At 44.6% G+C, this 24787-nt stretch overlaps 1 protein-coding gene across 2 annotated transcripts in view; it reads right to left on the reverse strand.

The window, feature by feature from the left end:
• Positions 1–24787, reverse strand: part of VWF (von Willebrand factor) — a 139974-nt gene that overhangs the window by 66920 nt on the left and 48267 nt on the right. The window contains exons 16-24 of one of the 2 annotated variants that reach the window (XM_088145230.1): positions 23646–23886; positions 22470–22564; positions 14806–14966; positions 10365–10468; positions 9226–9364; positions 7648–7785; positions 5934–6083; positions 4932–5072; positions 1824–1943 (exon numbers count right to left, since the gene is read on the reverse strand). In XM_088145230.1, coding sequence (XP_088001356.1) covers positions 1824–1943; positions 4932–5072; positions 5934–6083; positions 7648–7785; positions 9226–9364; positions 10365–10468; positions 14806–14966; positions 22470–22564; positions 23646–23886 — 1289 coding nt within the window. Of the gene's footprint in view, positions 1–1823; positions 1947–4931; positions 5073–5933; positions 6084–7647; positions 7786–9225; positions 9365–10364; positions 10469–14805; positions 14967–22469; positions 22565–23645; positions 23887–24787 lie in introns of both variants that reach the window. The other variant, XM_088145182.1, reaches the window with a different exon arrangement.

The raw sequence follows: 24787 nt of genomic DNA on the forward strand, positions 1-24787 counted from the left end.
TCTCCATCATTTCCCTGGAAATCCTGGTTCCAAGCTAAAATAAATGACTGAAAGAAGAAAAGTTATATTTTCTAAACCACACCTCTTTCATTCAGAAACAACCTGACAAGGGAGATGAGAGTTTCTCTTACAAAAATGCTTTCTGAAGTTGATTGAGTAGAATAGACAAAATGTTGATTTCTCTTCTGAGCTTGAAGTCAGACTTATTCCCCACAGACACAGCCTGGTTCCCTCCCACTTCTATATAGGACAAAAGCCAGAAAGACATTGAAAAATGAAGAAACCTTCAGACTAAATCTACCAAAAGGAAGATTTAGTTTGAAGATCACAAAAATAAAATATTGGGCTCTAGGAATGTTTAAGAAATAGAAGGATGTTGCACAGGCGGTCCTGCTGCTCTTGGACTGCCTACAGAACTGAAAGCTTTCTGCTCTCTGCACTGACGGTTGCGAACGGCTTCTTGTTCCCCCAGTGAAGTCAGTGGAATTTCCCCCGACTGTGCCCACATGACAAGCTAAGCCATATACTGCTTCATCCAGATGTGGTTTGCAAAAGGCCATTAGCCATAACCTTTACTTTGGTTAAGAAGTGGTAGCCATGGCTCACAGCATCAACCAAGTCAAGATTAACACTTGGCTTATATTTCAACAGCCATCAGTCTTCCAGAGCAGCAAGATGGGGTCAGGACCAGCTGCAAAATGGAACCTCTACACTTTTGTCTGGCAATCCGTACAGGAGATTAAAAGCAACAAAACTAAACTAAAGAAAGAAATTAAGAGTTTGGAGAGGAAGACTTGGTTTTCCTCCCACGTGGAGGCCCAAATGTTGATGTCTGGTTAACAGGAAGTCTGGCCACCTCCATGTTTGCTGGGGCCCAGGTGGAAATGTTTGGTCATGTAACCTGGGCAAGAGTTCTGATCATGGTGCATGGTGACAATTCAAGACAACATAAGACCTTCCTTTCTGAGTAGGTTTTTTCTATCTTTTGATTTTCCACCACCAAAGGAAAACCTTCCTCTCTTTGCCCCTCTTCCATCCAGAATGGACAACCCTGCATGCTTTATTTGAGCCCAGGCTATTTTTTTTTCCTCTTCTGCTACAGGTAACGAACTAAGTTGGAAGAAAAGGGGTTGGGACAGTGGACTTTGAGAGGTTAGACAAGTGAGTATTATGCAATTCTCACCTACGCAATTCCTTCGATTTTAAAATCTGATCCCATCTTCCACATCACACAAATGAGGAGGATACATAACCAAACAGACAATCTGGCCACCATGGCCATCAGCCCTCAGATATCAGTCTGAAGAGGAGAACTTTTGCTTGCAATCCCCCCCTCCGCTTCCCCTGGAACCAAGGAAGTTCTGGTGGGAATTTCTGCACATGGAAGTTTTCAGTGAAGTGCATTGGCCGGACTGTTTCCACCTTCTTAAAAACTTATTTAAAAGGATAAGCCATTGCACTTCTCTTTTCCCATGTCAAGTTGCAGGGAACCAAAGCCCTACCCCATATTATCATGTTCCCAGTGTTATTCTTAAAAAGACACCCAAGAAGACAGTTAGTTGGCTACGGTGTCTTGCTTCAGGAATGAGAGAGATGAAGACCACTCAAATCTCATGTACCTGTATCCCCAACCTCCACCACCCCCTCTTGCAATTTTCACCCACCCAGAAATGGAGAAACAACTGCAAAGGAAGACATTCCAGTCCGCCCTAATGAGGGGCAGCAAGGGTTGCTTCCGGGTTAGTGGTTAATTCAGATGACAAATGTTTGTCCAGCCAATGGAGCCCGGAAGAGGGGTATCGGCTGGATAAGAGATTGCTTACCAGTTTTTTGCACTCTTTGAAGAGATCGCTATTCAAGACACTGCACGATGTCTCCACCATCACCTGTTTCGCTATATTACCACTGCACAACGAAGAAGCCAGGTCCTGCCCTTGAGAAAGCTGCTAAAAGGGAAGGAATACATTATAAATCCAACAAGTGGGACAGCCCTCTATTGATTACCTGCCAATTTAGCATCATCCCAGCAGTGAGAGCTAATAATCCTTTCTCAGAAAACACAGATGTCCAAATGTGTGGGAACAAATCAAAAGATCTGGCTTTCACTTCTTAGGAAAAATAAATCTGATTGTCACACAGTCAAAAGCTGAGAGCTTTTCTTACCAGAAGATTTCTGGACAAAAGTATATTTGAAGCTGTTTTGACACTATTACCAGAAAAATAATGATATTCCTTTTAGTGGTAGCTTGTATCATGCATTTCCTTCAAGATCTCAGAAATGGGTCCGTATCAAAGTTCGGGGTTTCTTCCTACACGTGACTATAGTAGATTAGAATTTTATTGTATTATTCATTTGCACTTGATTAACAGATTGAAATTCAATGAATATTTACTGAACTAAATGATTAACTTCCCAAACTATCAAAAAAAAAAGGCCCCCACAAAAATTCAGTTATTACTGCACTGTAATTATTGGTCACGTACAAATTGATGGGTTAAATCATAGATGACTCATCAAATAAAAATCCTTTAATCAAATGTATATGAGGCAGAAGATTTATTCAATCTGAAAAGAAACCAGAGAATGAGATATATGATAAAATTAGCAGTGCTTTTTCCCCTAATGTGCAGATAGCTAATTTTGAGACAGCCTCACCTTCAAGGCTCAGAAAGGAGGTTTCCTGGCGTTACTTAGAGGCCCCTTAGTGAGGAAATAATGGTTTCTGAAAGTCACCGTGTTACAGACAAGTAGCATACAGTGATCAGCCAACACGCTTAAAAATGTGACATTGGGCCCAGGAGGAGTCATCATCCCTCCAAGGCTTTAGAGGCACAGTGCACAGACACCTGGAAAGCAAGCCGGCATACTTCATAACAGTGACCAGCAGCTTCCCATTCCCAATCAGTTGAGAACTGAGAATTGCAAAATGGCCATATATAAGGCCTAGTTCCCCTTTTTCCTCTGGAGACTACTTTCCAACCCTCTGAGCAAGAGACTGTTCCAAAACTAATTCTCTTATTTCAGTGAAATGAGAGTTTAAGCCAGAGGTAGAGGCTAGGCTGAGAAATCAGAAAAGCACTCCAGAAGACGACGGTGATGAACCTCTTCCGTAATGCTTCCAAGAAAGTGACATGGACGTGCCTATGAAGTTATCAGCAGTTCTGGTGGACTTGAGGGAGCCTTTATCTTTGTAATGAACTGAAACAGACCAGTTGAAAACAGACAGATCAACCATGGACAGGGATAAGAGTTGGTCTCAGTCCAAATGCAAGACTGGGGTTGGGGGAAGGCTACAGAAGTCATCTGAAAAAGAAGCTGCTGAGGTAAAAGGTAAACTATAGAGGAGATGCCTGTATGGGTCACCAGACAGCTTAAGGATTATCATCTGGGAAAAATCAGAGCTTGGTTACTCCCTTGAAGAAATGGTCTTCTACAAAGTCACAGTGGGGATTCTCCCAGCAAGAATGGATCTGTTTCCCCAAATCACCCTCTGGAATTCTCATGGCCTCCCACCAGATCGCCTTGGAGTAGGATCTCAGGATCAAGGCCCTTCGAAGTCCAGACCCATTAATTAGACTTCCATATAAGGCAGCCTAGAAGATACTTAACAAGTCAGCCATAATTGTATTAGATCCTGTAATCCATAAATGGAGCCCCTTCTTCTGAAAACCTTGCAGAGAATTTAACTTCCCATTCTAAATTAATCTTAAACTATCAATTTTATCAATGTACATTTCCCCATCTTTCTTCTTCCATTGATCAAGTCACGGTAAAAAAAGGTTTGCCAAGATCAGCTAGAAAAACTCTTCCAATTATTAGCTAGTAGACTTCACTGGGCACTTTCAAGCAGAGGGATGCTTTAATTGGGGGTCTTGTGCTGATCAGGGAGGTTGGGCTTTGTGACCTGAATGCCCCTTCCAACTCTAGGAGTCTATGATTCTCGGGCGTGACTTATCTTTCTCCCTTCTGTAATTTCATATAAATTATTCAGCCTCAGACAGGAAGTAAACAGTATCCCGTCTTGCATTTTGAACATGCTGTAGCTTTATCTTTGCCTTGCGTAAATAATCTAATTTAAGTTGCACATTCTTTGATTTCTCTGCATTTCTTGTAGCACCATAATGCTATACATTTGAAAACTATGACAGTGAGTAAAGTTTCCATTTCTGTGGAGTCCGTGGGGTTCCCTGAGCTTGGTTGTTTTCTTGCCAGCGTTTCATTACCCGGCTAGGTGACATCTTCAGTGCTCGAAGGGAGTGGGGTTGGCTCCCTGCTTATATACAGTGGCCTGGCCTGGGTTTGTTTTGTATTATTTCGGGGGGGGGGAAACAACACAAAAGAAAACCCACACCCCACCAACACTGGCAGGGCAGGCCACAATATCTAAACAGGGAGCCAACCCCACTCCCTTCTAGCACTGAAGGTGTGACCTAGCCGGGTAACGAAACGCTGGCAAGAAGCAATCAAGCTCAGAGAACCCCACGGACCCCACAGTTCAACCCTGAGCTGCGCATATTCGCTTCTATTAGTTTCCATTTCACTTACCCTGAGGCATTAGAATACTCATTTACACCATTCTGTGTTACGAATAATATAAAGATGATCTACTAGGTCTTTAAGGAACAAAATCACTACGATTGGTGCACTCTCCAGTGCAAAAAAAAATTCCTGCCAATCCACTTGTATTCTGGCCTTCTGAAGGATCTAGTGATTAACCTCCATTCAGAGTCTCACAGGACTAGGTAGTTCTCCAGATTATTTCCAGGCAGCTATCCTTGTTTATCATCGGCCACGACAGAGTTGGGGTTATCTCTAAGATTAGCTGCGGGTTTCCCTGCCCTGGATGACATTAAAGCATCCAGGAACGGAGGCAGGCACGCCCGCCCGCCCACCCCCGTCCTGGCAGAGGAGCGACGCATTTTACGAATACCTTTCGGACGTCAGCGCACTGCGGGTGAACTTTCCACGAGTTCCCAAAGTCGCTTGGATCGACTTCGATCTGCCTCCGGCTGCTTCTCAGGTCGTTGTTTGGGATGCCATCAAAATTCCCGCAGAGGCCACAGACTTGATCCTTCCAAGGAACGAGCCAAAGAAATGTAATCTTCCTCCTCCTTCAACAGGAAGACGGCTACTAATTCTATAGCGCTGGATCAGAGGACCCGAGGATGCAGCATTTCACCTGAGCACCCTGATACAGCCTCTATGGGCACACAGCAGGTTCAGGTATCAAGTTAATTTTTATAGCAGCACTGACAACGCTGAACTCAGCCAAATCTTCGAGGATTACAATTCTCAGTGCTGGAGACAATTTTACTTATGAAAATACATCCTTCACATTTTAGGTGAATAAAACCACGCGCTACAGCATCTTATTTATCTTACATTCCATGTTGTCCTGAATATCACTCAGCATCTGCCAGGAAATGTTAGCCACAGAAACTAAGGCTGTGGATCAAATCATTAAAGACGCCTGTCTTAAACCAGCTGCATCTTTTTCAGGGTAGCTGGGAAATCTTATCCAGGCTCCCTTCAATGCTGCCCGCTGAATCCGGTTTCACGCATCACTGCAGCAGCTTTAATTAATGCCAGAGAAGTGATGGGCCTTCACAGTGTTTAAGGAGCTCCTTCAAATCGTTTTCCGTGTGTGCAGAGCCCAAACCGACTTTGTTCTATTGCATTTTGCACCTAGCTCCACGGATATGTGCACACTCCTGATCGTGTCCTGGGTTTAACAATAAGCTGGATAAGGATAAACAAGCTGAAATGAAGTCCAAATAACCTGGCATTAGGAAGTTACCTACTCATTCCAGGAAGCACCAGAGGAGTCTCTGTGGGGAACTGTCCATCTTGCCATAGATTCTTCTAGAAGCTAAACTCTCAAATCCACACCCCCCCCAAAAAATTACTAGGTAATAAATCAGAAATGACTTACTTTGTAGTTTTCTTTCAAGATAACAGTAATTCCCATGTTTTGGTCCCAAGTCAGGGAGATTCTTCCTTGTCCCAATATCAGAATATAGTAGCGGCCAGATTTCAAGACTTCCAAGTTGCCTTCTTCTCTAGGAGGTGTCAGGACATTAATCTTCACAAGGAAAAACAAAGGACCTTCAACCGTGGGACTCCACGTCAGCCTCTAGCAAGGATCTGCTTTCAGCTTACAACAGAATGTTCCCGGGGGCAAGAAACATTGCCTTATGGCAATTCCATTTTGAGAAAAGACATACACAGGAGCCGCTTTTAATCAAGTCTTCCAAATATCATGGCTCTGCTCCCACAACGTGCTAAATTAGATAAGTGGGAGAGTTAATATGTATGGGGAACACCAAAAACTCAACCAAACCAGTCAAATAACCCTCATGGAGTTAGACTCGACCCCCGCAAAGACCCAGTCGTTCAGAGAGTTGACCTAACTGCATCTGGCCGGCCATGCTGCAGAAGCACCTCAACTCAGACAACTGATCTGTTGTGCATACCTAATCCTCCAAAAAACCAAAACCAAAAAGAGCAATTGGCCCAAGGTCACCCAGATGGCTTTCATGCCCAAAGGAGGACACGAACTGCCTCCTGATTTCTAGCCCAGCACCTTAGCCACTACCCCAAACTGGCCCTCAAGGCTCAGCTGTTATGTGGCCTTATTCCCTTATGAGCACGTGCCGAATAGAATCTCTGCCTGGGGCCTCCCCACATCTGAATCCAGCCTTAGGCGTGCTCAGGGAATCCGTTCTTCAGGTTATCCATTCATAATTTTGGAACGAGAAGAGAAAAAGCAAGGCCAGCAAGAGCTTGTGAAGGGCTGCTAGGACAGCTCTCTCCAAATCCTGCTTAAAGGCAAACGTGTCCTGAGTAGAATAAAAAACGGAATCTAGGGCAGCCAGCACTGTTGCATTTTTTAATATATTTTATGTGATTTTCGTTATGTCCTTCCAGTTGTTTGTTTCAGAATTTTTAAAAAGGAAAAAAACCATTTTTATACAAACTCACATGGTAAGAAATCCTGGTTTACAATCCAGCCAAAGCCCGAACAATGTATTAAAGGGAAACGTCTCTTGGCTATATTGATAATTATTATGGTAATCTTCTTGGCTGCTATATATATTTATTTTCGTATTGTTTTTAATTATTTCTACTGCTTTAGGATTGTTTGCCGTCCGGAGTTACTTGAAATTAATAAAAATGTTAGGGGGAGTGAATGGCCGTGGAAGACCAGCCTAAAAAGGTGGCTGCTGAAAAGATACCCAGACAAAAGATACCCTGTCTTGGCGCCCCAAAAGGAGAGGACGTCCCACGGTAAATCAAGAACCGAGCAGCTGTTATACTGATACGGGAGGGTGTGTGGGGCAGGGTAGGTCGATGCGTAAGTGCTGTCCCTCCTTATGACCCAAACACAAGTCCTAGTGTGGAAAACAAGGTCCTGGGCTACCACCCGAGAACTCAGATAAAGCTCTGCAGGCCCCGAATTGTTTCGTAAAGACGGCCTGGATACGGCCGTCATCCTCAGACGGTTCCATCCCCTGAAGAAATCTCCTGCTCCAAGGGCTCCGACTGGCTTCAGCAGAAGCCCCCTCGTGACCCTTGTCAAAAAGGCATTCAAAGCCGCTTCTTCAGCGCGCGACCCTGTGGAAGCAGCGAGGAGCGGGTGAACTTACTTCTCCGCTGTGCAGCTCAATCTCCCCGTTGTCAAACAAAACAGTGATCCTTCTCGTGCACGTCTCTCCCGTGAAGCCACATCCCTCGTTGGCAACCAGTATCCGAAAGGACCCAGCATCGCCATCCTCGCAGTGGTCCTTGGAAAGGAATAAGGACCGACAGCAGCGTTTGAAACAGGCGCACAGAACTCCGCCTTCAAAGACGTCCAGGCCAGAGGCTGCCACGAAAGTCTGAGGCGTCTCACGGCAGGTCTTTGGTTTCACCCCAAGTAAAATGAAATCTTGACCTCCTTCAATTACCTCCCACTGAATACACACTGACACACCACTGCAGGGTGGTGCAACGTACGTGGGGATGCAAAAATACAGAGAGGCAAGGCCAGCCTTTTTCTCCTGTTCTCATTAGATTGAGCGAGGAGTATTCTTGCCCAGACTACGTAGAGTTACTGCTCAGGAAAGTAATTCTCAATGTATTGCATTGCAAATCAAACGAGAGGAGACTGGAATCCCAACTTCCTTGATCTGAGTCTCACACTTTCAGGTTTAGCTAATTAAAAAAAAAATTCTTATATAAGCTTTTAAAAATTCTTGTATAAAGTAATACATGTAGAGGTTCCTCTGGATTAAAAGTGAACCCATTTGGTCACCCCCAAAATTGCAATTGGGCAGCCATTTTCCTGACTGTCTTGCAGCTAGACGAGTATTGCCCTGCTTTGAACAGGGCTGATGCCCCATCCAGGATTCTGGTAAAGAGTCCAAGGGTTGGTTTGTTTATTCTGCAGTGGCTATTTTCCTGAGATTTGGAGGGAGGAGTGTCAGAATCCAGACATTTCTGCAGAGCTTCAGACCACTCAGCGGGCAATCAGACATCTTGGTATTTCCCAAGTGCCTCTGGATTTCACCTCAAAATTTAAGGAAGCCCACTCTTTTCTCCAGCTTTGGGAGGAGGACCCAGGTGCCTGGAAGCAGCAGTGAATCTCACCACTTTCTTCAAATCCAGGCAGAGTTACTAGAGGAAGAGACACACTCAACAGGTGACAAACCGGTAAGCACATTGGTGGGTTCCTTGTCATTCAACAGTCTACCTGGGAGAAACGTCTATAACCTTTGATATCCTCGTTCTTCTCTCGGGCACTGAGGCAGGATGTTGTGCCAACTGTCTAAATGTGGGATACGCAAGTGACTTGCCCCTGTTGTAGTCTGGGTTATTGATACGTTATATGTACTTGGATGACTCTAACCTTTGTAAGCCCCTCGGAGCCTTGGAGGCTGGGTGGCCTCAAAATCAAAATCTAATCCTTCGGATTTCTTGGGCACACTCTTGGGATTCAAGCACTGACCTTTGTGGATCTGCTCTCCTGCCTCGCTCCCTCCTGTCAGAGGTTGACAGTGAAGAGCACAAACATCTGCTCTTCCCTGAAGATCCCCAGCAACATAACCTGAGGTGGAATCTGCAGTGAAGTCTATTACCTCTGACAGAATTTCTGAAGCATTTCAAGAAAAACAACATTTTCATTGTAGCGCTACGTAATTTTACTCTCAGAATCTCCCATTACGGCATCCTATCCCGAATCTTACCTGAACAAGCACGTACTGACAGTTGCCAGGAAATCTGTACTTCAGCCCATCAAAGGTCAAATAATGAGCTGTACCAACGACCGAACACTTTCCATCACAGATGTTTTCGGTGCATTCCCATTTTCGAGCACGGCAAGTACTGCAGAAGACCAGCAGCTATTACTGTTTTGTAGGTCATCAAAAGCCTGTTTTGTATTTTGATACTAGGATGAAAGTTATGCCTCTGCCTTGGAGAAAACACAATAGCCTGAAACACCATAACTTCTGGACAAGCGGTGTGTACTTAATCCTCGTTAGTGGGCCATATTTTTCAGCTGGATGGTCAAATATGCCCCCAACCATTCAGCGAGGAACACGTCTGATTCCGTTGTGCCAGCTAGAGTGACTTGGTCATTCCAAAAAGCGCCAGAGGAAATGAACCTCTGCCAACAGCCATGTTGCTCAAAACACAACAGGTTTTAAAGGCTAAACAAAGCTGGAAGAGGTTCCTTGACAACTTCATGCAGTTTTTTTTAAAGTGCACTTCCCCCAGGTCTTCTGCAGGATGTTATTTTATTTTGAAGAAAGAGAGTCTAGAGGGAGCTTGACCTCCCTTGGATTTCTTGGGATTCAAAACCCCTAAATCCGTTCCCAGGAGACCTGTGGGTCTTGCCTATGATATCTCAGGGAACTTCGGAGCCAACCTGATGACAAAGTCCACATTTCCCTGTGGAGATGGTGTTCCTGCACTCTGTAAGCAGGGAGTTAAGGAGTCGGACAAAGCAGTTTTCTACTATCCAAGGCCTTGGATAACGGCATTGCAGGAGTCACTCTGCTCTGAAAAAACAGGACCCAGGACTAGGGCAGAGAGCGTGCTTCTCTTTACCCAAACTGAAGGAGACCTGGTGGACCACAAGGCAGGTTAATTCCTCTGCCCAACACTATGTCATTCTCATTCTCCTTTTCTAGCTAAGGGGGAAGGAGAAAAGTAACACGCTATTCAGTAAATGATTGCTTTAAATAGCCTCTGTTGACTCTCCATTTGTTTACATGTTGCCTACAGCACCTGAAAAATATGTGAACATTTATGGACAGTGCCTTAAAAGGATTATTTTTTAAGGTCCAATGGGAGACCAATGACTAAGAGGTTAATTCCTTACCAGGTATTGCAATCTTTTGTCACTGTTTGTCCTGGAGCATAGTCTTGTCCATTGTGGAAACAGGGGCATTTTTCAGGGACCAAACATTTGTTTCCATGTCTCACCTAGAACAGAAATATATAAATATTTAACTTTTATCACCAATAAAATGTATATGGCCACACAGACTCATGAGAACAGATATTATCCACAAGGAAACTGAGACCACAAGTGATTTTTGGTTTTAACCTGACTGCTTTCAGTTTTGAAGACAGGAAGCTTGCAAGAACCTGACCACAAATATATTCCAAACCAGAGCCCTGCACAAGAGGAAGTGGGTGACTTTTTTAAAGTCAGAAAACCAGTGAAATGTCCCAACCTGGATCAAGAAGGAATTCTAGTTCACAGCCCTGAAGCTGCTCTTTCTTGAAGCTAAATGCCACCCTTCTGAAAATATCCAACTGACATCACTCGCAGGTTGCTCCTGAGAGCCAGACGAGGTCCACACAAAGCTCGAATACATTTTTTGCTAGATAGAGGCTTGTCAAACCCATGCAAGACATCTTGTAACTAAGGTGATGCCGGAGTCCAGCGACTGTGGGGAACAACAGAAACATCCGCTTTAGCATCACTGCTGGGGCCTATTTTACAACTCTTCTGCCATTTTGCGCTGAGGCCAATGGCAACACAACTGGAGCCACCTCGGGGAACCGCTGAGGAAGCAATGACTAGCTAGGAGAGAAAGAGAAGAGGAAATGCATTTTGGCCCCTCCAGAAATGGAGCCTTTATATGGCGTCCCTCTTTCCCTTCTATGACCATTATCAAATACCCCACAAAGCCAAGAATCTCAGCTTGGTGACTCAACATCTTCTTTTTAAAGAATCATTATGGCGTCATTCCCCTGCGGAGACCAGAGAAGAACCGCTTCCCCCTCAGCTGTCCATCAAGGCTCCCCTTACGACATTGCTGCAGTTCTGCAGACAGCCGGCTATGCTGGCAAGAGCCCCAAGCCACCACCGGTTTCATTTATTGAATTAAATTTACACCATTTACTGAATTTTCAATTGTAAAAATTAAATTAAATTGAGGAATTACATTAATTGAATAAAGTGCATTTATTTTAATGAATTACATTTATACAGTGTATTTCCTGAATGAACTGCAATAGGCCAGGTTGTCACAACAAGGTAAATCACAAATCCTAATTTCCCAACCTCAGTGGTTGAAGCTGAAACCAAATGACCCAGATTGTGGATGAACACCAATAACAAATGTAAGAACAAGGAACTAATAGTGGAAAATAGTCTGCTATTATTTCACACAAATATCTTTAAAAATTACTGTTGAAACAGGAATTAAGCAGATTTAAAACAATTATTTTAATTCCCTTTCTTTTAAATTAACTGTGTGATGATCCTGGCTATTCTCCGTAAAAACAAGTGAAGAACGGGTTCTTCATCTTAACTGAACCGTTTCTGTCCGTGCACCTTCAAATCAGTTTTTGACTCCTGGCAACTGCCCAGACTAGTCCCTGCAGTTTTGGGCAAGGTTTTTCCAGAAGTGGTTGGCCCCGGCCCCACCCAGCGGGCTTCATGCCCAAGGCAGGACTAGAACTCACTGTCTCCCAGTTTCCAGTCCAGTGCCTCAACCGCTACACCAAACTGGCTCTCCCTCTTCTAGCCATCTTAAAATCACATTATTCCACAGTGACTCTGCCGGGAGGGCAGCACCTAGCTGATCCTGGAAGCTAAGCTGGGTTGGAGTCAGTCTGCACCTGGATGGGAGACCCTCAAAGCTCCCAGGGCCATAGGCTAGATTGGATGTCAAAGCACACCCCAGAAGAAAGCCAACGCACGCTCAAGACTGTTCATGCAGCCTCCCAAAGACTTGACCTTGTTTCATAACTGGGGTTTTTTTTTGGAAAAGATTCCATTCTTTTGCAGCAACTGCTCTGTTAATGAGAAAAATGTTGAACTTGGTTTTAATTTAAAAATGATGACTTGGTTTTAATAACATTCACTTTAAGAGTATCTGGCCATTATCAGAGGGTTATTTGACAGATCAGTCGACCAATTATTTTTTGACCCAGTCAAAGTCCAGCTCAAGACTCTGGACCAGCAACTCTTTGCGTATGAGAAGGATGACGGGAGCAGAGCCTTGGCTAAAAACACACTCAAAGGTGATCTCCAGCCTTAAACACCATAATGAGATTGCAATTCCCTCTGGGTCTTCTGAGCCTTCCCTAGCTTTCTTCCCTTCCTTTCTGACATGCAAACGCTACATTTGCAGAAATTCCCCCTTGCTCCCAACTTTTAAAGGAGAGAAGCCACAACAGACTCTGGAAGGCCAAAAAGAGATGAACAATATTGCCCTCTCGTGGCCAGAAAATTGAATTCAGTTCAGATCCCATCAGGGAATTCTACAACCCCAACACCATGTAGGGCTTCAACCATGTAGTTGCAGCAGCCATCTGGACTTCTTTACCCCCCACAGATGTACATTCACACAAACCACAGAGTCTCTGAGAGGACTGACTCAATGCTCAGCTGCGTTTACATCACACATTGCTCATTTAACACTCACTGAGTGAATCGACCCAAATCTCCGATCTTACCCAATAGACCAGTGTTTCTCAACCTTGGCCACTTGAAGATGGGTGGACTTCAGCTCCCAGAATTCCCCAGCCAGCCAGGCTGGCTGGGGAATTCTGGGAGTTGAAGTCCACCCATCTTCAAGTGGCCAAGGTTGAGAAACACTGCAATAGGCCAAGGTGCACTAGCCAGACTTGTTGAAGACTAACTTGTTGTGCAACCCATCCCACAAGGACGCGCATCGGCTTCCCTGCCCAGGTGGCCATCAAGCCTTGTCTCGCAGCAAGGGCTTTTTAAGAGCGATCAACTGAATAGGGCAAAGACCATTTCTGCTGCTGGCTTGATACAACTTACCAAACCAGGTTAACCAAGCCCAATGCCTGTTCTCACAATCCTTGCCAAAAGGCAGACTCTAAAAAGTGGGTCGCAGCTCCAATGTGGCAGGTGCAAGCGGGTGGTCAAAGCCCTGCTCCTTCAATCCCCCAGTCACATGCACCATTTTGAAGCCAGTGACCCTCCCTGTGGAGACCCCTGGAAGCCCCTTATTAGCGAAGTGAGAGTTTGACTTTGTTTTCCTTTAATTTGCGTGGGTCGTGCTTGAATGCTTTGTTCTCTGTGGCCTTCGTTACCGTCTCAGGAGTTTCAGTGGCTGTTGTTTAGGGCTGTAGTTTGCTAAAAAATGATGTCATTTTTAAATTTTTTTTTTTGCATTTTAACTCTTTTACTGTAAGAAAGAAATTAGGGCCCCTCAGATTCCTGCTGGGTTGGAGGGGCACATAAGCCCCAGCAAATAAATAAATACATTCCCACAGAAAGAGCCCTCACTCACCCAGTCAGAGGAGAAGAAAATCCTGTTCAACTTACAGTCTCCTTCATATCCTCTTTTCCTCCCCCAAACTAAACCAGCTATCATCAAACCCAAACCAGCAACGTGGCCCAGTTATTATCAGGAAATGTCTCTCCTCCTTAATTCACAAATCCTTTCCCCCTTTCTCTTGAAGAATCTCCTTTCAATTCTCCATTCTTGGGCTAAGCTAAACAAAGCTGTGCCAAATGCTCCTCTTTGGCGCAGGTGTTTGGGTGCTAATCCTACAAGCTTAACCCACCTGCCTTCTTTGCCCGGGCAAGAAGCGCGATACTTCTCCAGATCTACTCTGACCTCCGCGGCAAGAAGTCCTGCAGGGGATTTAGCTCCCATTTTCCTTTGGCTACTTCCTCTGATTACTGCATATTTTCAATTAAAGGAACAGCCTGTCAGACAACCGCTTCCCGTCCCTGATCTTTACAGCACGCAGACCGCGCTACAGCATCAAGGTGCGCTGACTTACGATCTCTGCGTTTGCCTTTAGAATCGAAACTGCTGAGCATTTCTCTGCGCGGCTGAACGATTCCGCAGATTGACTGCTTAAGTGCCATCAAGTTGGTGCCCACCCTTAGCTACCATATAGATTGTGACTTCTGATTCCCATCAAGTTATAAAGGAGGCAAAGGACATCATTCGCATTATTCACACTGCCACGGCGAATAGAGCGGCCGTCTCCCCCACCCATCTTTTAACCCCAACCCTTAAAGAGAAGATTTGAGTGAGCATTCAGATGACTCAGAAACTCTAAGGAGCGCTGACCCAGCTAGGGCACGTGGCTGTGCTTCGGGCAAACTGACATTGAATTTGTTCATCCCGGTAACTGAATCTGTGCACAACCTTCCCTCCGCACAGGACCGGCTATACAGTCCAGAAGAGGGTTACGCACCAGAAGCCTTCACGGGTCAGAGGGAATGGTAGTTAGGAGGGACAGAGAGACAAGGCTAGAAGAACACGTGGGCTCGTTCCCGCACACGCGCGCCTCTCGAAGAGTCCCGTCCTCCTTACCCATCCAGCGGGGCAGAGGCAGCCCGATATGCACCCGTGACTGACGCAGCCCAGCTCGTACGTCTGGCAGGTCTTCATGCACTCCACTCCTTTAGCTCTGGGGTCGTTTGCCGGACAGACAAACATGGTCATCGGGTGCTTGCAGGACACGCTTCGCTTTGCTGTAAGGAACAGAATAAGGACATGATCATTCTGAGGTACATCTTCGCGAAGTCGCAGAAAGGTCCACCAAGTCAATTTTGCAGTAAGACGGCTGCAGCGGGAAATATGCCGTTGCATTGCGGATGATAAACTGCTAGACGACACGTGTTGAAAAGATGTTAACAGATTAAAGGTAAAGAGAAAATCAGATGCAGAAATGGAAACGTAACGCAGAATTGAGAAGAGGCCCAGAAAAAACACAGCACAACAATTTAATAGGATATCTAAAGTAATTATATATTAATAAATATGAAATAGTACATTTTCCTACACCAGGAAAAGGAGATAGGGACAAAGACATCACAGAGAAGATAAATTCAATTCATCCATTCATTCATTCATTCGATTTTTTTTTAATTATTATTCTGGGTGGCTTGCAGTATTTACAATACACAGTTTACAGGAATGTGACCACCTGGACAAAGCAACAGCAACAACATTGCCAAAGATTCGACAGGGGCCCCACAAACACCCTTTACCCCGGCCTGGGAACACCACCAGGTCTTCAGGGACTTCTGCAGCACTTGAAGAATGGAAGCCATATTGTGAACAAGACCCTTGATTCAAACCGTGATTGAAAATGGAGCCAAAGGCCTCCCGCAATGCTGGAGACCTCACATACGGACCTTCTAACTGTGCTTCTAGTGGTTCTTAAGCTTGACCACTTAAATTGTGTAGAGAAACAGAGGTGAGACCATGTGCCCAGCGATAAAGTGGTTAAGCTGAGATCGTTTGATATATTAACACCCACGAGAAAAAAGTTAGATGGTGTCTAAATTCGAAATATTAATATAAATAAATAAATAAATATTAATGATTAATCTAATATCTGAGGCATGTCAGCCATTCATAAGACAAGACTGTAGAAAGGGATAATTAAATATCACCGCAGAGTATGTTGCAGGGTTGCCATCAAAATTTTGGCTCAACTTCTAACAAGAAGATTGCGCAATAGCTTCCACTCAGCAGAACCTTCAGCAAACTTCAGACTCAAACTTCAAGTCCCTCCTTGTGGGAGAGTTGGGCGGTGATATAAATGCGACATATAAATAAATAAAATAAAATAAAATAAGCTTCATTAAAAGGAAATGGAATCCTTCGTTCCAAACAGCTTCATGATAAGCCTCCAAAAAGAGTGAGAAGTGGGGGAATCAGCGTATGCCTTGTGCCCCCAGTAAAGCCATTGGCACTCGGAGCCTTTCCTGTTTTCACAGATTGAGCCGTGTCTATTATTTCCTATAGAGATAAGGGTGCCGCTAGATAAACAGCACGGTCACGTGTAAGCTTCAGGAGAGCCGTATTATTTAAAAAATGATGAATTTCCTCCTCAGTAACCTTTGATTCAGTGCTATAAAGTCGAGTGGAAGAACATACGTTTCTTGTTTTTTAAAAACCCAACAGCTTAAGGAAGTTGTCTCCTTTTGGAAGGACATCTAAGGACATTTTACATTCCACAAGACACCTGAGACGTCACAAACAGAAAAGGAAACCAGCGTTTCCATACGTGAAAGGAAAGAAAAACCAACCCAACCGAGACAATCTTTTTGGAAAACTAAAAGATAAAAGATAAAAAGTCACAAATAGCAGAAAAAGAATACATTGAAATCCGAAAATGAATAATAGGAAAAAGGCTGAAAGGAAGCCAAAAGAAAAATACAAAGCAATTTTTAAAAAAAATCTCAAAAAGCAAAAGAACAGAAGTATTCAGGGTGGTAATAAAAAGGAAACTCTAATTCCTTCAGCGTGAATGTTCCTATAGGCTGAAGCTTAGTTTTACTAAAAATGAAAGAAAGCATTACAAATTCCAAAAAAAAAAAAGTACTCAGAGTGGAACTGGGGAAAAAATAAACTTAGAATTCATTTTATTGTTTGATTTTCAGATGCAAAAAAATGATATTTCTCCCCTTTAACCGTGTATAGATTTACTTGTCCATAATGATTACAAATAGAGGCAGGCCGAGCCTTGTAGAGCCCGGATTATATGCAGAACGGAGTTGTGCAGAATTGATCCAGTCCGTTCTCTTTCAACTCTTTTGACCAGCCGCCTGCAAACGGATTGTCCCTCTGGCCTCACCCAGCAAGAAGTTAGGAAGTGGGGATGGACCTGACTTGCAAGTGTGGCATATATCCCAAATCTCAGGTGGCATTTAGCATTTTTAGGGCTACATCAATGGGATACATCACAATTTGCCTACCACAGTGAAATTAAACATGGAAGCACCATTGCTAACCGACGCCTGTTTAATCCTGACATCGTCCTTCTTTTGTTCAGCAGTGTAACATCCATTGAAAGATTGCGGGTTGTCCCGGTTTTGATTAAGAAGAATTAAACAGGAGCAAGAGAACTCACAGGACATCTGAATAAGTTCTTATTAATGAATTCGATAGTAGAACACAAACTGAAATATAAATACTGCATGTAAATCAGCAGCAATATTTGGAGAAACTAGAGGTTTATGAATGTATTAGTAATATTGAGAGAAAACCAAATATAAACTTTGGAAAAGAGCAACTATCAGAAGCAATTAAGTCTCAGTGATACTTTAGAAAAATAAATTTGCAAACAAAAAATGAATGGGAAGGATTGATTCATCAGCTTTAAAAAGAAAAAAAAAATTATTCCAGGCAAAACAGGGTTTGCTACATCCCAAATGAGATTCCACTGGCATTTCTAAGTCATAGAATAGTAAGAAAACAAACAGTCCAAATAAAAGACATTACAAAAAATTATCTAGGCAAAATAGATACTCCATAATAAAACTATATAGCTCAGTGGGCAGAAGTTGTTGTTCAGTTGTTAAGTCATGTCCGACTCTTCGTGACCCCATGAGCCACATCGCGCCAGGCCTTCCTGTCCTTCACTGCCTCCCTGAGTTTGCTCAGTTTCATGCTCATTGCTTCAGTGATGCTATCTAACCATCTCATCCTCTGCCGTCCTCTTCTCCTTTTGCCTTCAATCTTTCCCAGCATCAGGGCCTTTTCCAAAGAGATCTCTCTTCGCATTAGGTGGCCAAAGTATCTGAGCTTGAGCTTCATTATCAATCCTTCCAATGAGCAGTCAGGGTTGATTTCCTTTAAGATTGACTGGTTTGACCTCCTAGCAGTCCAGGGGACTCTCAAGAGTCTTCTCCAGCACCACAGTTCAAAGGCATCAATTCTTCGGCGCTCAGCCTTCTTTATGGTCCAGCTCTCACAGCCATACATTACTACTGGAAAAACCATAGCTTTGACTATGCGGATCTTTGTCGGCAAGGTGACGTCTCTGCTTTTTAATATGCTATCTAGGCTTGCCATAGCTTTCCTCCCAAGGAGCAAACGTCTTTTAATTTCATGGCTGCAGTCTCCGTCTGCGGTGATCTTGGAGCCCAAATAAATGAAGTCTGTTACTGCTTCCATTTCTACCCCTTCTATTTGCTAGGAACTGATGGGTCCAGATGCCATGATCTTAGTTTTTTTAATGTTGAGTTTCAAGCAAGCTTTCGCACTCTCCTCTTTCACCCTCACTAAGAAGCTCTTTAGTTCTTCTCCACTTTCTGCCATTAGGGTGGTATCATCTGCATATCTGAGGTTGTTGATGATTCTCCCTGCAATCTTGATTCCAGCTTGTGATTCTTCCAGCCTGGCATTTCTCATGATGTACTCTGCATATAGGTTAAATAAGCAGGGTGACAGTATACAGCCTTGTCGTACACCTTTCCCCATTTTGAACCAATCGGTTGTTCCATGACCGGTTCTAACTGTTGCTTCTTGGCCCGCATACAGATTTCTCAGGAGACAGGTAAGGTGGTCTGGTATTCCCATCTTTTTAAGAATTTGCCACAGTTTGTTGTGATCCACACAATCAAAGGCTTTTGCATAGTCAATGAAGCAGAAGTAGATATTTTTCTGGAACTCTCGTGCTTTCTCCATGATCCAGCGAATGTTGGCGATTTGATCTCTAGTTCCTCTGCCTCTTCGAAACCCAGCTTGTACATCCGGTAGTTCTCGGTTCACGTACTGCTGAAGCCTAGCTTGTAGGATTTTGAGCATAACCTTGCTAGCATGTGAAATGAGTGCAATTGTGCGATAGTTTGAGCATTCTTTGGCATTGCCCTTCTTTGGAATTGGAACGTAAACTGACCTTTTCCAATCCCGTGGCCACTGTTGGGTTTTCCACACTTGCTGGCATATTGAGTGCAGCACTTTAACAGCATCGTCTTTTAGTATTTTAAATAACTCAGCTGGAATACTGTCATCTCCACTAGCTTTGTTGTTAGCAATGCTTCCTAAGGCCCACTTGACTTCACTCTCTAGGATGTCTGGCTCAAGGTCAGCGATCACACCAGCATGGACATCAGGGACATTAAGATCTTTCTTGTATAGTTCTTCTGTGTATTCTTGCCACCTCTTCTTAATCTCTTCTGCTTCTGTTAGGTCCCTGCCTTTTTTGTCCTTTATCATGCCCATCTTTGCACTAAACGTTCCTTTCATATCTCCAATTTTCTTGTAGAGATCTCTAGTCTTCCCCATTCTATTGTTTTCCTCGATTTCTTTGCATTGTTCATTTAAGAAGGCCTTCTTATCTCTCCTGGCTATTCTCTGGAAATCTGCATTCAGTTGCTTATATCTTTCCCTTTCACCCTTGCTTTTCGCATTCCTTCTTTCCACAGCTATTTGTAAAGCCTCCTCAGACAGCCATTTTGCTTTCTTGCATTTCCTTTTCTTTGGGATGGTTTTAGTTGCTGCCTTCTGTACAATGTTACGGACCTCCGTCCATAGTTCTTCAGGCACTCTGTCTACCAAATCTAATCCTCTAAACCTATTCATCACCTTCACTGTGTACTCACAAGGAATACGATCTAAGTCATACCTGAGTGGTCTAGTGGTTTTCCCTACATTCTTCAATTTAAGCCTAAATTTTGCAGTAAGAAGCTCATGATCTGAGCCACGGTCAGCTCCTGGTCTTGTTTTTGCTGTCTGTATAGAGCTTCTCCATCTTTGGCTGCAAAGTATATAATCAATCTGGTTTCGGTATTGACCATCTGGTGATGTCCATGTGTAGAGTCGTCTCTTGTGTTGTTGGAAAAGAGTGTTTGCTATGACTAGCTTGTTGTCTTGACAGAACTCTATTAGCCTTTGCCCTGCTTCATTTTGTACTCCAAGGCCAAACTTGCCTGTTATTCCGATTACTCCTTGACTTCCTACTTTAGCATTCCAAGCCCCTATGATGAAAAGGACATCTTTTTTTGGTGCTAGTTCTAGAAGGTGTTGTAGGTCTTCATAGAAGCGGTCAACTTCAGCTTCTTCGGCATCAGTGGTTGGGGCATAGACTTGGATGACTGTGATGTTGAATGGTTTGCCTTGGATACGCACTGAGATCATTCTGTCGTTTTTGAGGTTGTACCCCATTACTGCCTTTCCCACTCTCTTATTGACTATGAGTGCAACTCCATTTCTTCTAAGGGTTTCTTGCCCACAGTAGTAGATATAATGGTCACCTGAGTTAAATTCACCCATTCCCGTCCATTTCAATTCGCTGATTCCCAAGATGTCGACGTTCAATCTTGTCATCTCATGTTTGACCACATCCAGCTTGCCTTGGTTCATAGATCTTACATTCCAGGTACCTATACAATATTGTTCTTTGCAGCATCGGACCTTCTTTTCGCTTCCAGATACATCCACAGCTGAACGTCCTTTCGGCTTTGGCCCAGCCGCTTCACTCTTTCTGGAGCTACTTGGAAATGCCCTCCGCTCTTCCCCAGTAGCATATTGGACACCTCCCGACCTGAGGGGCTCATCTTCCGGCGTCATATCTTTTAGCCTTTTGACATTGTCCATGGGGTTTTCTTGGCAAGGATCCTGGAGTGGGCTGCCATTTCCTTCTCCAGTGGACCACATTTTGTCAGAACTCTCTGTCGTGACCTGTCCGTCTTGGGTGGCCCTGCACGGTGTAGCTCATGGCTTCACTGAGTTACGCAAGCCCCTTCGCCACGACAAGGCAGTGATCCATGAAGGGGGGGCAGAAGTACATACTACTAAAATACTGAAAGATAATAAATTGCAGCTGCAGAACTGATGTCAATTCATTTGCTGAAGTTCTTAAAGCTGAAATGTTAGTAGAGACGAATGAAACGACGTTTGGAAATAAATTACCAAAAACATGGACAAACGTCACAATCCCTACAGAAAGCAAAGACCTGAATTCTAGTATCACTTTGGTCATTTCTCGTCTGAGCAATAATGTTTTGTTATTTGTTAGACGCCAAGAAAGTTTGTAAGTGTCCCTTTTTATTCTAAATTCTTTGAATTCTGATGTTGGTTATTTTTTTTTAATTGGCTGGATGTTATTCATTTAAACCAAATAAATGAAAGCGGAGAAGGTATCAAGTCTGCAAGGACATCTTGTCTTTTTGCATTATGTGAGCTGGTCCAAGCCCCAAAAATCTTTCCACCTAACCCCACCTGGCCCTAAATACCTATTTGAAGTCGTGAGATAATTCACGGAAAAGAAAAGGGTCAGAGTGCATCATTTAAGCCATTAACAAGCCGGGCACTGCTCCCCCCCCCCCGCCCGGCAATTTTCTCCCTGCTGTGGTCTGGCTTGGCCATCACACGCCCAGCCACTCCCTCCCTTCCCTGAACAAGCCGCCTTGGCTGTTGCAGCTGCAGAAATGTTTTTATTTGTTTACAAAATTGTTATACCCCTGCAATCAATCAACTCCAGGCGTTCGCTATAAAAAAGTCAAACAAACGATGCATAAATGAAAATTCGCCCTCTGGAGCCACTGCCCCTCCCAGCAGGAGGCACTGCGGGGGGGGGGCTGTTTCAGGGTTTGTTTGCTCTTTTTTCCCCACTGCGGCCCCCAACCTGGTCCAGGCCATTTTCTAACCCAGACTTCCTGCTGCCAAATGTCCCCCATGCCCGAGCCAAATTCAGCCGGGGGAGGGCAATCCTGCCGATGGGAGAAGAGTCCTGCGCCCCTCTCGACATCCTTTCCTTGCAGCATCCCCTGGGCTGGAGAGCTCGTCAGCCCCCTCGGAGCCCTGCCCCGGCTTACTCTAAGTAGTGATTCCAGCGCCTTACAGAGGAATTCCAGAAGACAACCATTTTTCACCATTGAATTAATGCATGTTAATTAATTTCCTGCGTATTATGCAGAACTGCAGAAGTTTATGGATTCCTCCATGTTCCAGGAAACAGGTCCCCCATTTAAAGACAGTCAGGGTTTGCCCTGGATGGGCGTTTCCCCCTTTCTTGTTGCACAGTAGCTGGAAGAGAAGCTTCCAGTTCGTCCTTCTCCGTTCAAGAGCCTTCCACGAGGGAACGCTTGTCGTCCAGGATCCAGCCCTGGAATGAGAATTAACTCCCGTGCAAAGCTCCTCCAAGCCACCTTCCCTCTATGCAAAATAGGCAGCCAGTAACAGAAAGGCAGACTCAAAAAGAAAGAAATACGGATTTGTTTTTCAAAAAACACACTTACCTCTGGCAGAACGATGATTTTGAAAGAGAACATCTGGGAGGAAACTTCCTGGAAGTCTTTGTGAGCTGCAGTGCATGATGCCATTTTCACAATAGCTGCAAAGAGAAGGAAGCAGGGGGCATTTAACAGGATGGCTCTGTCTTGCTCGCCCGCCATGGGCCGAGCTGGCTGACCGCTGGGGTCACAACCTTCGCCCCCAGAGCATGGAAGCTGCCAGTTCTAGAGGCAAAAGCATATTTTGCAGAAGGGCTGTGAAAATGGGATGCCGAGGACAGCCGGACAACATGTTATGAGTGCAATTACATAATCTGGCTGAGCACATTTAATAAGTATAATTCCTGAGTAAGTCCTTTGTATCCCTTTTCCCTTTCGTCCAGGTTGAAATCAGTCCTAGGGAACTTTACTCGCAGGCTTCTAATGAATTGCTGGAGGGAACTACCAGCACTTCCCTGGGCGTAATGAAAGCAGTTGCGCTTAATCAATGTGAAATACCTCCAATTAATTTGGAATGTAAATTAGTCAGGCGAAGCACCGAATTCTTCTTGGCCTGACACACTTTCCTGGGCATCTGGTTCCAACCAAAGGTGTGGATCAATGCAGCAAGAGGGAAGGGCTGCTGTGAGCAAGTGCAGAGATGACCAAGTCAGGGCTCCAGAACTGGCCCCCTTCTTGCTCTCGGCCATTCTGGAGACAGTCTGCCCTGGCCCAATGCCCACAGCTGGAGTGACGCATCCCTACCCTAGATCTTGTAAGGGAAAATATCAAGGCTTGTACATTTTAAGGCTGTGCAGAGCTTTAAAATCGTTTTCCTTGTGGAAAGGCTGCTAAGCACTCAAGGGGCAACCCTGCAGATTTGCTCAGTAGGAGTGGGTTCCCTGAAAGTCCAGCTCTTGGCTGCCAGTGCTACCCGTGGCATCTTCAGAGCAGAGTTTCAGAGAAACAGGACCCATCTGGAGCTTCTTAGAGGCCCTGAACAGGGTCAGGTGAGTCTGCCTTGCCTAGAATAAATGAAAAAGTTCCAAATGACTTCAATCTGCCTTTCAAACCAGGCTTTGAGCAATCCCGTGCATATGTCTAGAAGATACATCAAAGACATTACTGGAGGGCAAAGAGGGGGTTAAGATGGTACTTCCCCATGTACATTTGTGTGAGATGAAACCCAGGTTCCACACTTACCACATGGTGTGGTGATCAGAGAAGACATCATCCGGCTGGAAGATCTCACCATCGTAGTAGCAAGAGCACTGGGATCTGGGCACACAGTCTCCCTGCTGGTCAAGGTACAATCCAAAGGGGCAAAAACAACCCTCGGTGCAAAATTCACGGCAATCGGTGTCTGGATGGGAGAGAGACCGGCAGGTCTGATTGCAAGGACTTCCACACTGCTGGTAGAGTTGGCCTTCTGGACAGCTCATGGCTGTAAAATGATAAAGACATGGGCCAGGATAAGAGAGGGTGTTTGGAGACGCTACTCAATCAATTCATCGAAATGTCCCCTGAAGGACCTATTCTGCAATTTCCATATGGAAGGAATGTCGGAATCCCTTTTTGAAAGGACGTATTATTAATCTTTAAATGCTTAGAAGAATGAAGTAAGAGAGGCATCATCGCTTTAAGGAGGGGGGTCCCCGTGCACTAAGCAACCCCCTCTTCCTCCTTTTTCTCAGCTTCAGAGTTGTTGCAACTTATCTGAGCAAAGACGATTCTGGGCTTCTAAGTTTATATGGAAAGAACCCAAGAGAAAGCTCCTTGCCGTGCCAATATTGTCCTCATGGATGCTGGGGGAGGTCTGGCTTGGGAAGGCCCCAAATCACGGATCCCGAGTTTCTGATTCGGACTGTCTTCTGACCCTTTTTCACTTGTGCAACAGGTTCTTCCCTTTTTCAGGGGTAACCTTGGGCCCCAAGCAGCAAATGCACGTTTATTCCTGGCTTGCCTATTGTGTGAGCGAAGAAGCAAAACATATGCCACCCATTGATGGTCCTGTATCTTCAGATGCCAGATCCTTGCTACCACCCTGCCCCAGCCCCATTTTTAGTCTCAGGAAGGCAGAAGAACAGGTGGTTTCCTAAATCCTTTTAGGGCTATCACTCGTGGTCCTTTTTCACCACTCACACCCTTTTCAGACTGTTCAAAACCAGTTAAATGTACTCAAAATGTACACTGCAAACAAGCGCCATCTGAGATGTAAAAGACGAACAGAAATGGCCTTTCTACAACCTACCATTCCATCAGCTCAGTCTCAACTCTGTTGTTGTTGTTGTTTAGTCGTTAAGTCGTGTCTGACTCTTGGTGACCCCATGAACCATATTGCGCCA

This window comes from Python bivittatus, unplaced genomic scaffold (genome assembly GCF_059951505.1).
Source record: "Python bivittatus isolate LINGU-HERP-01145 unplaced genomic scaffold, Pbiv_v1 ctg000010_np1212, whole genome shotgun sequence".
Lineage (NCBI taxonomy): Eukaryota > Metazoa > Chordata > Lepidosauria > Squamata > Pythonidae > Python > Python bivittatus.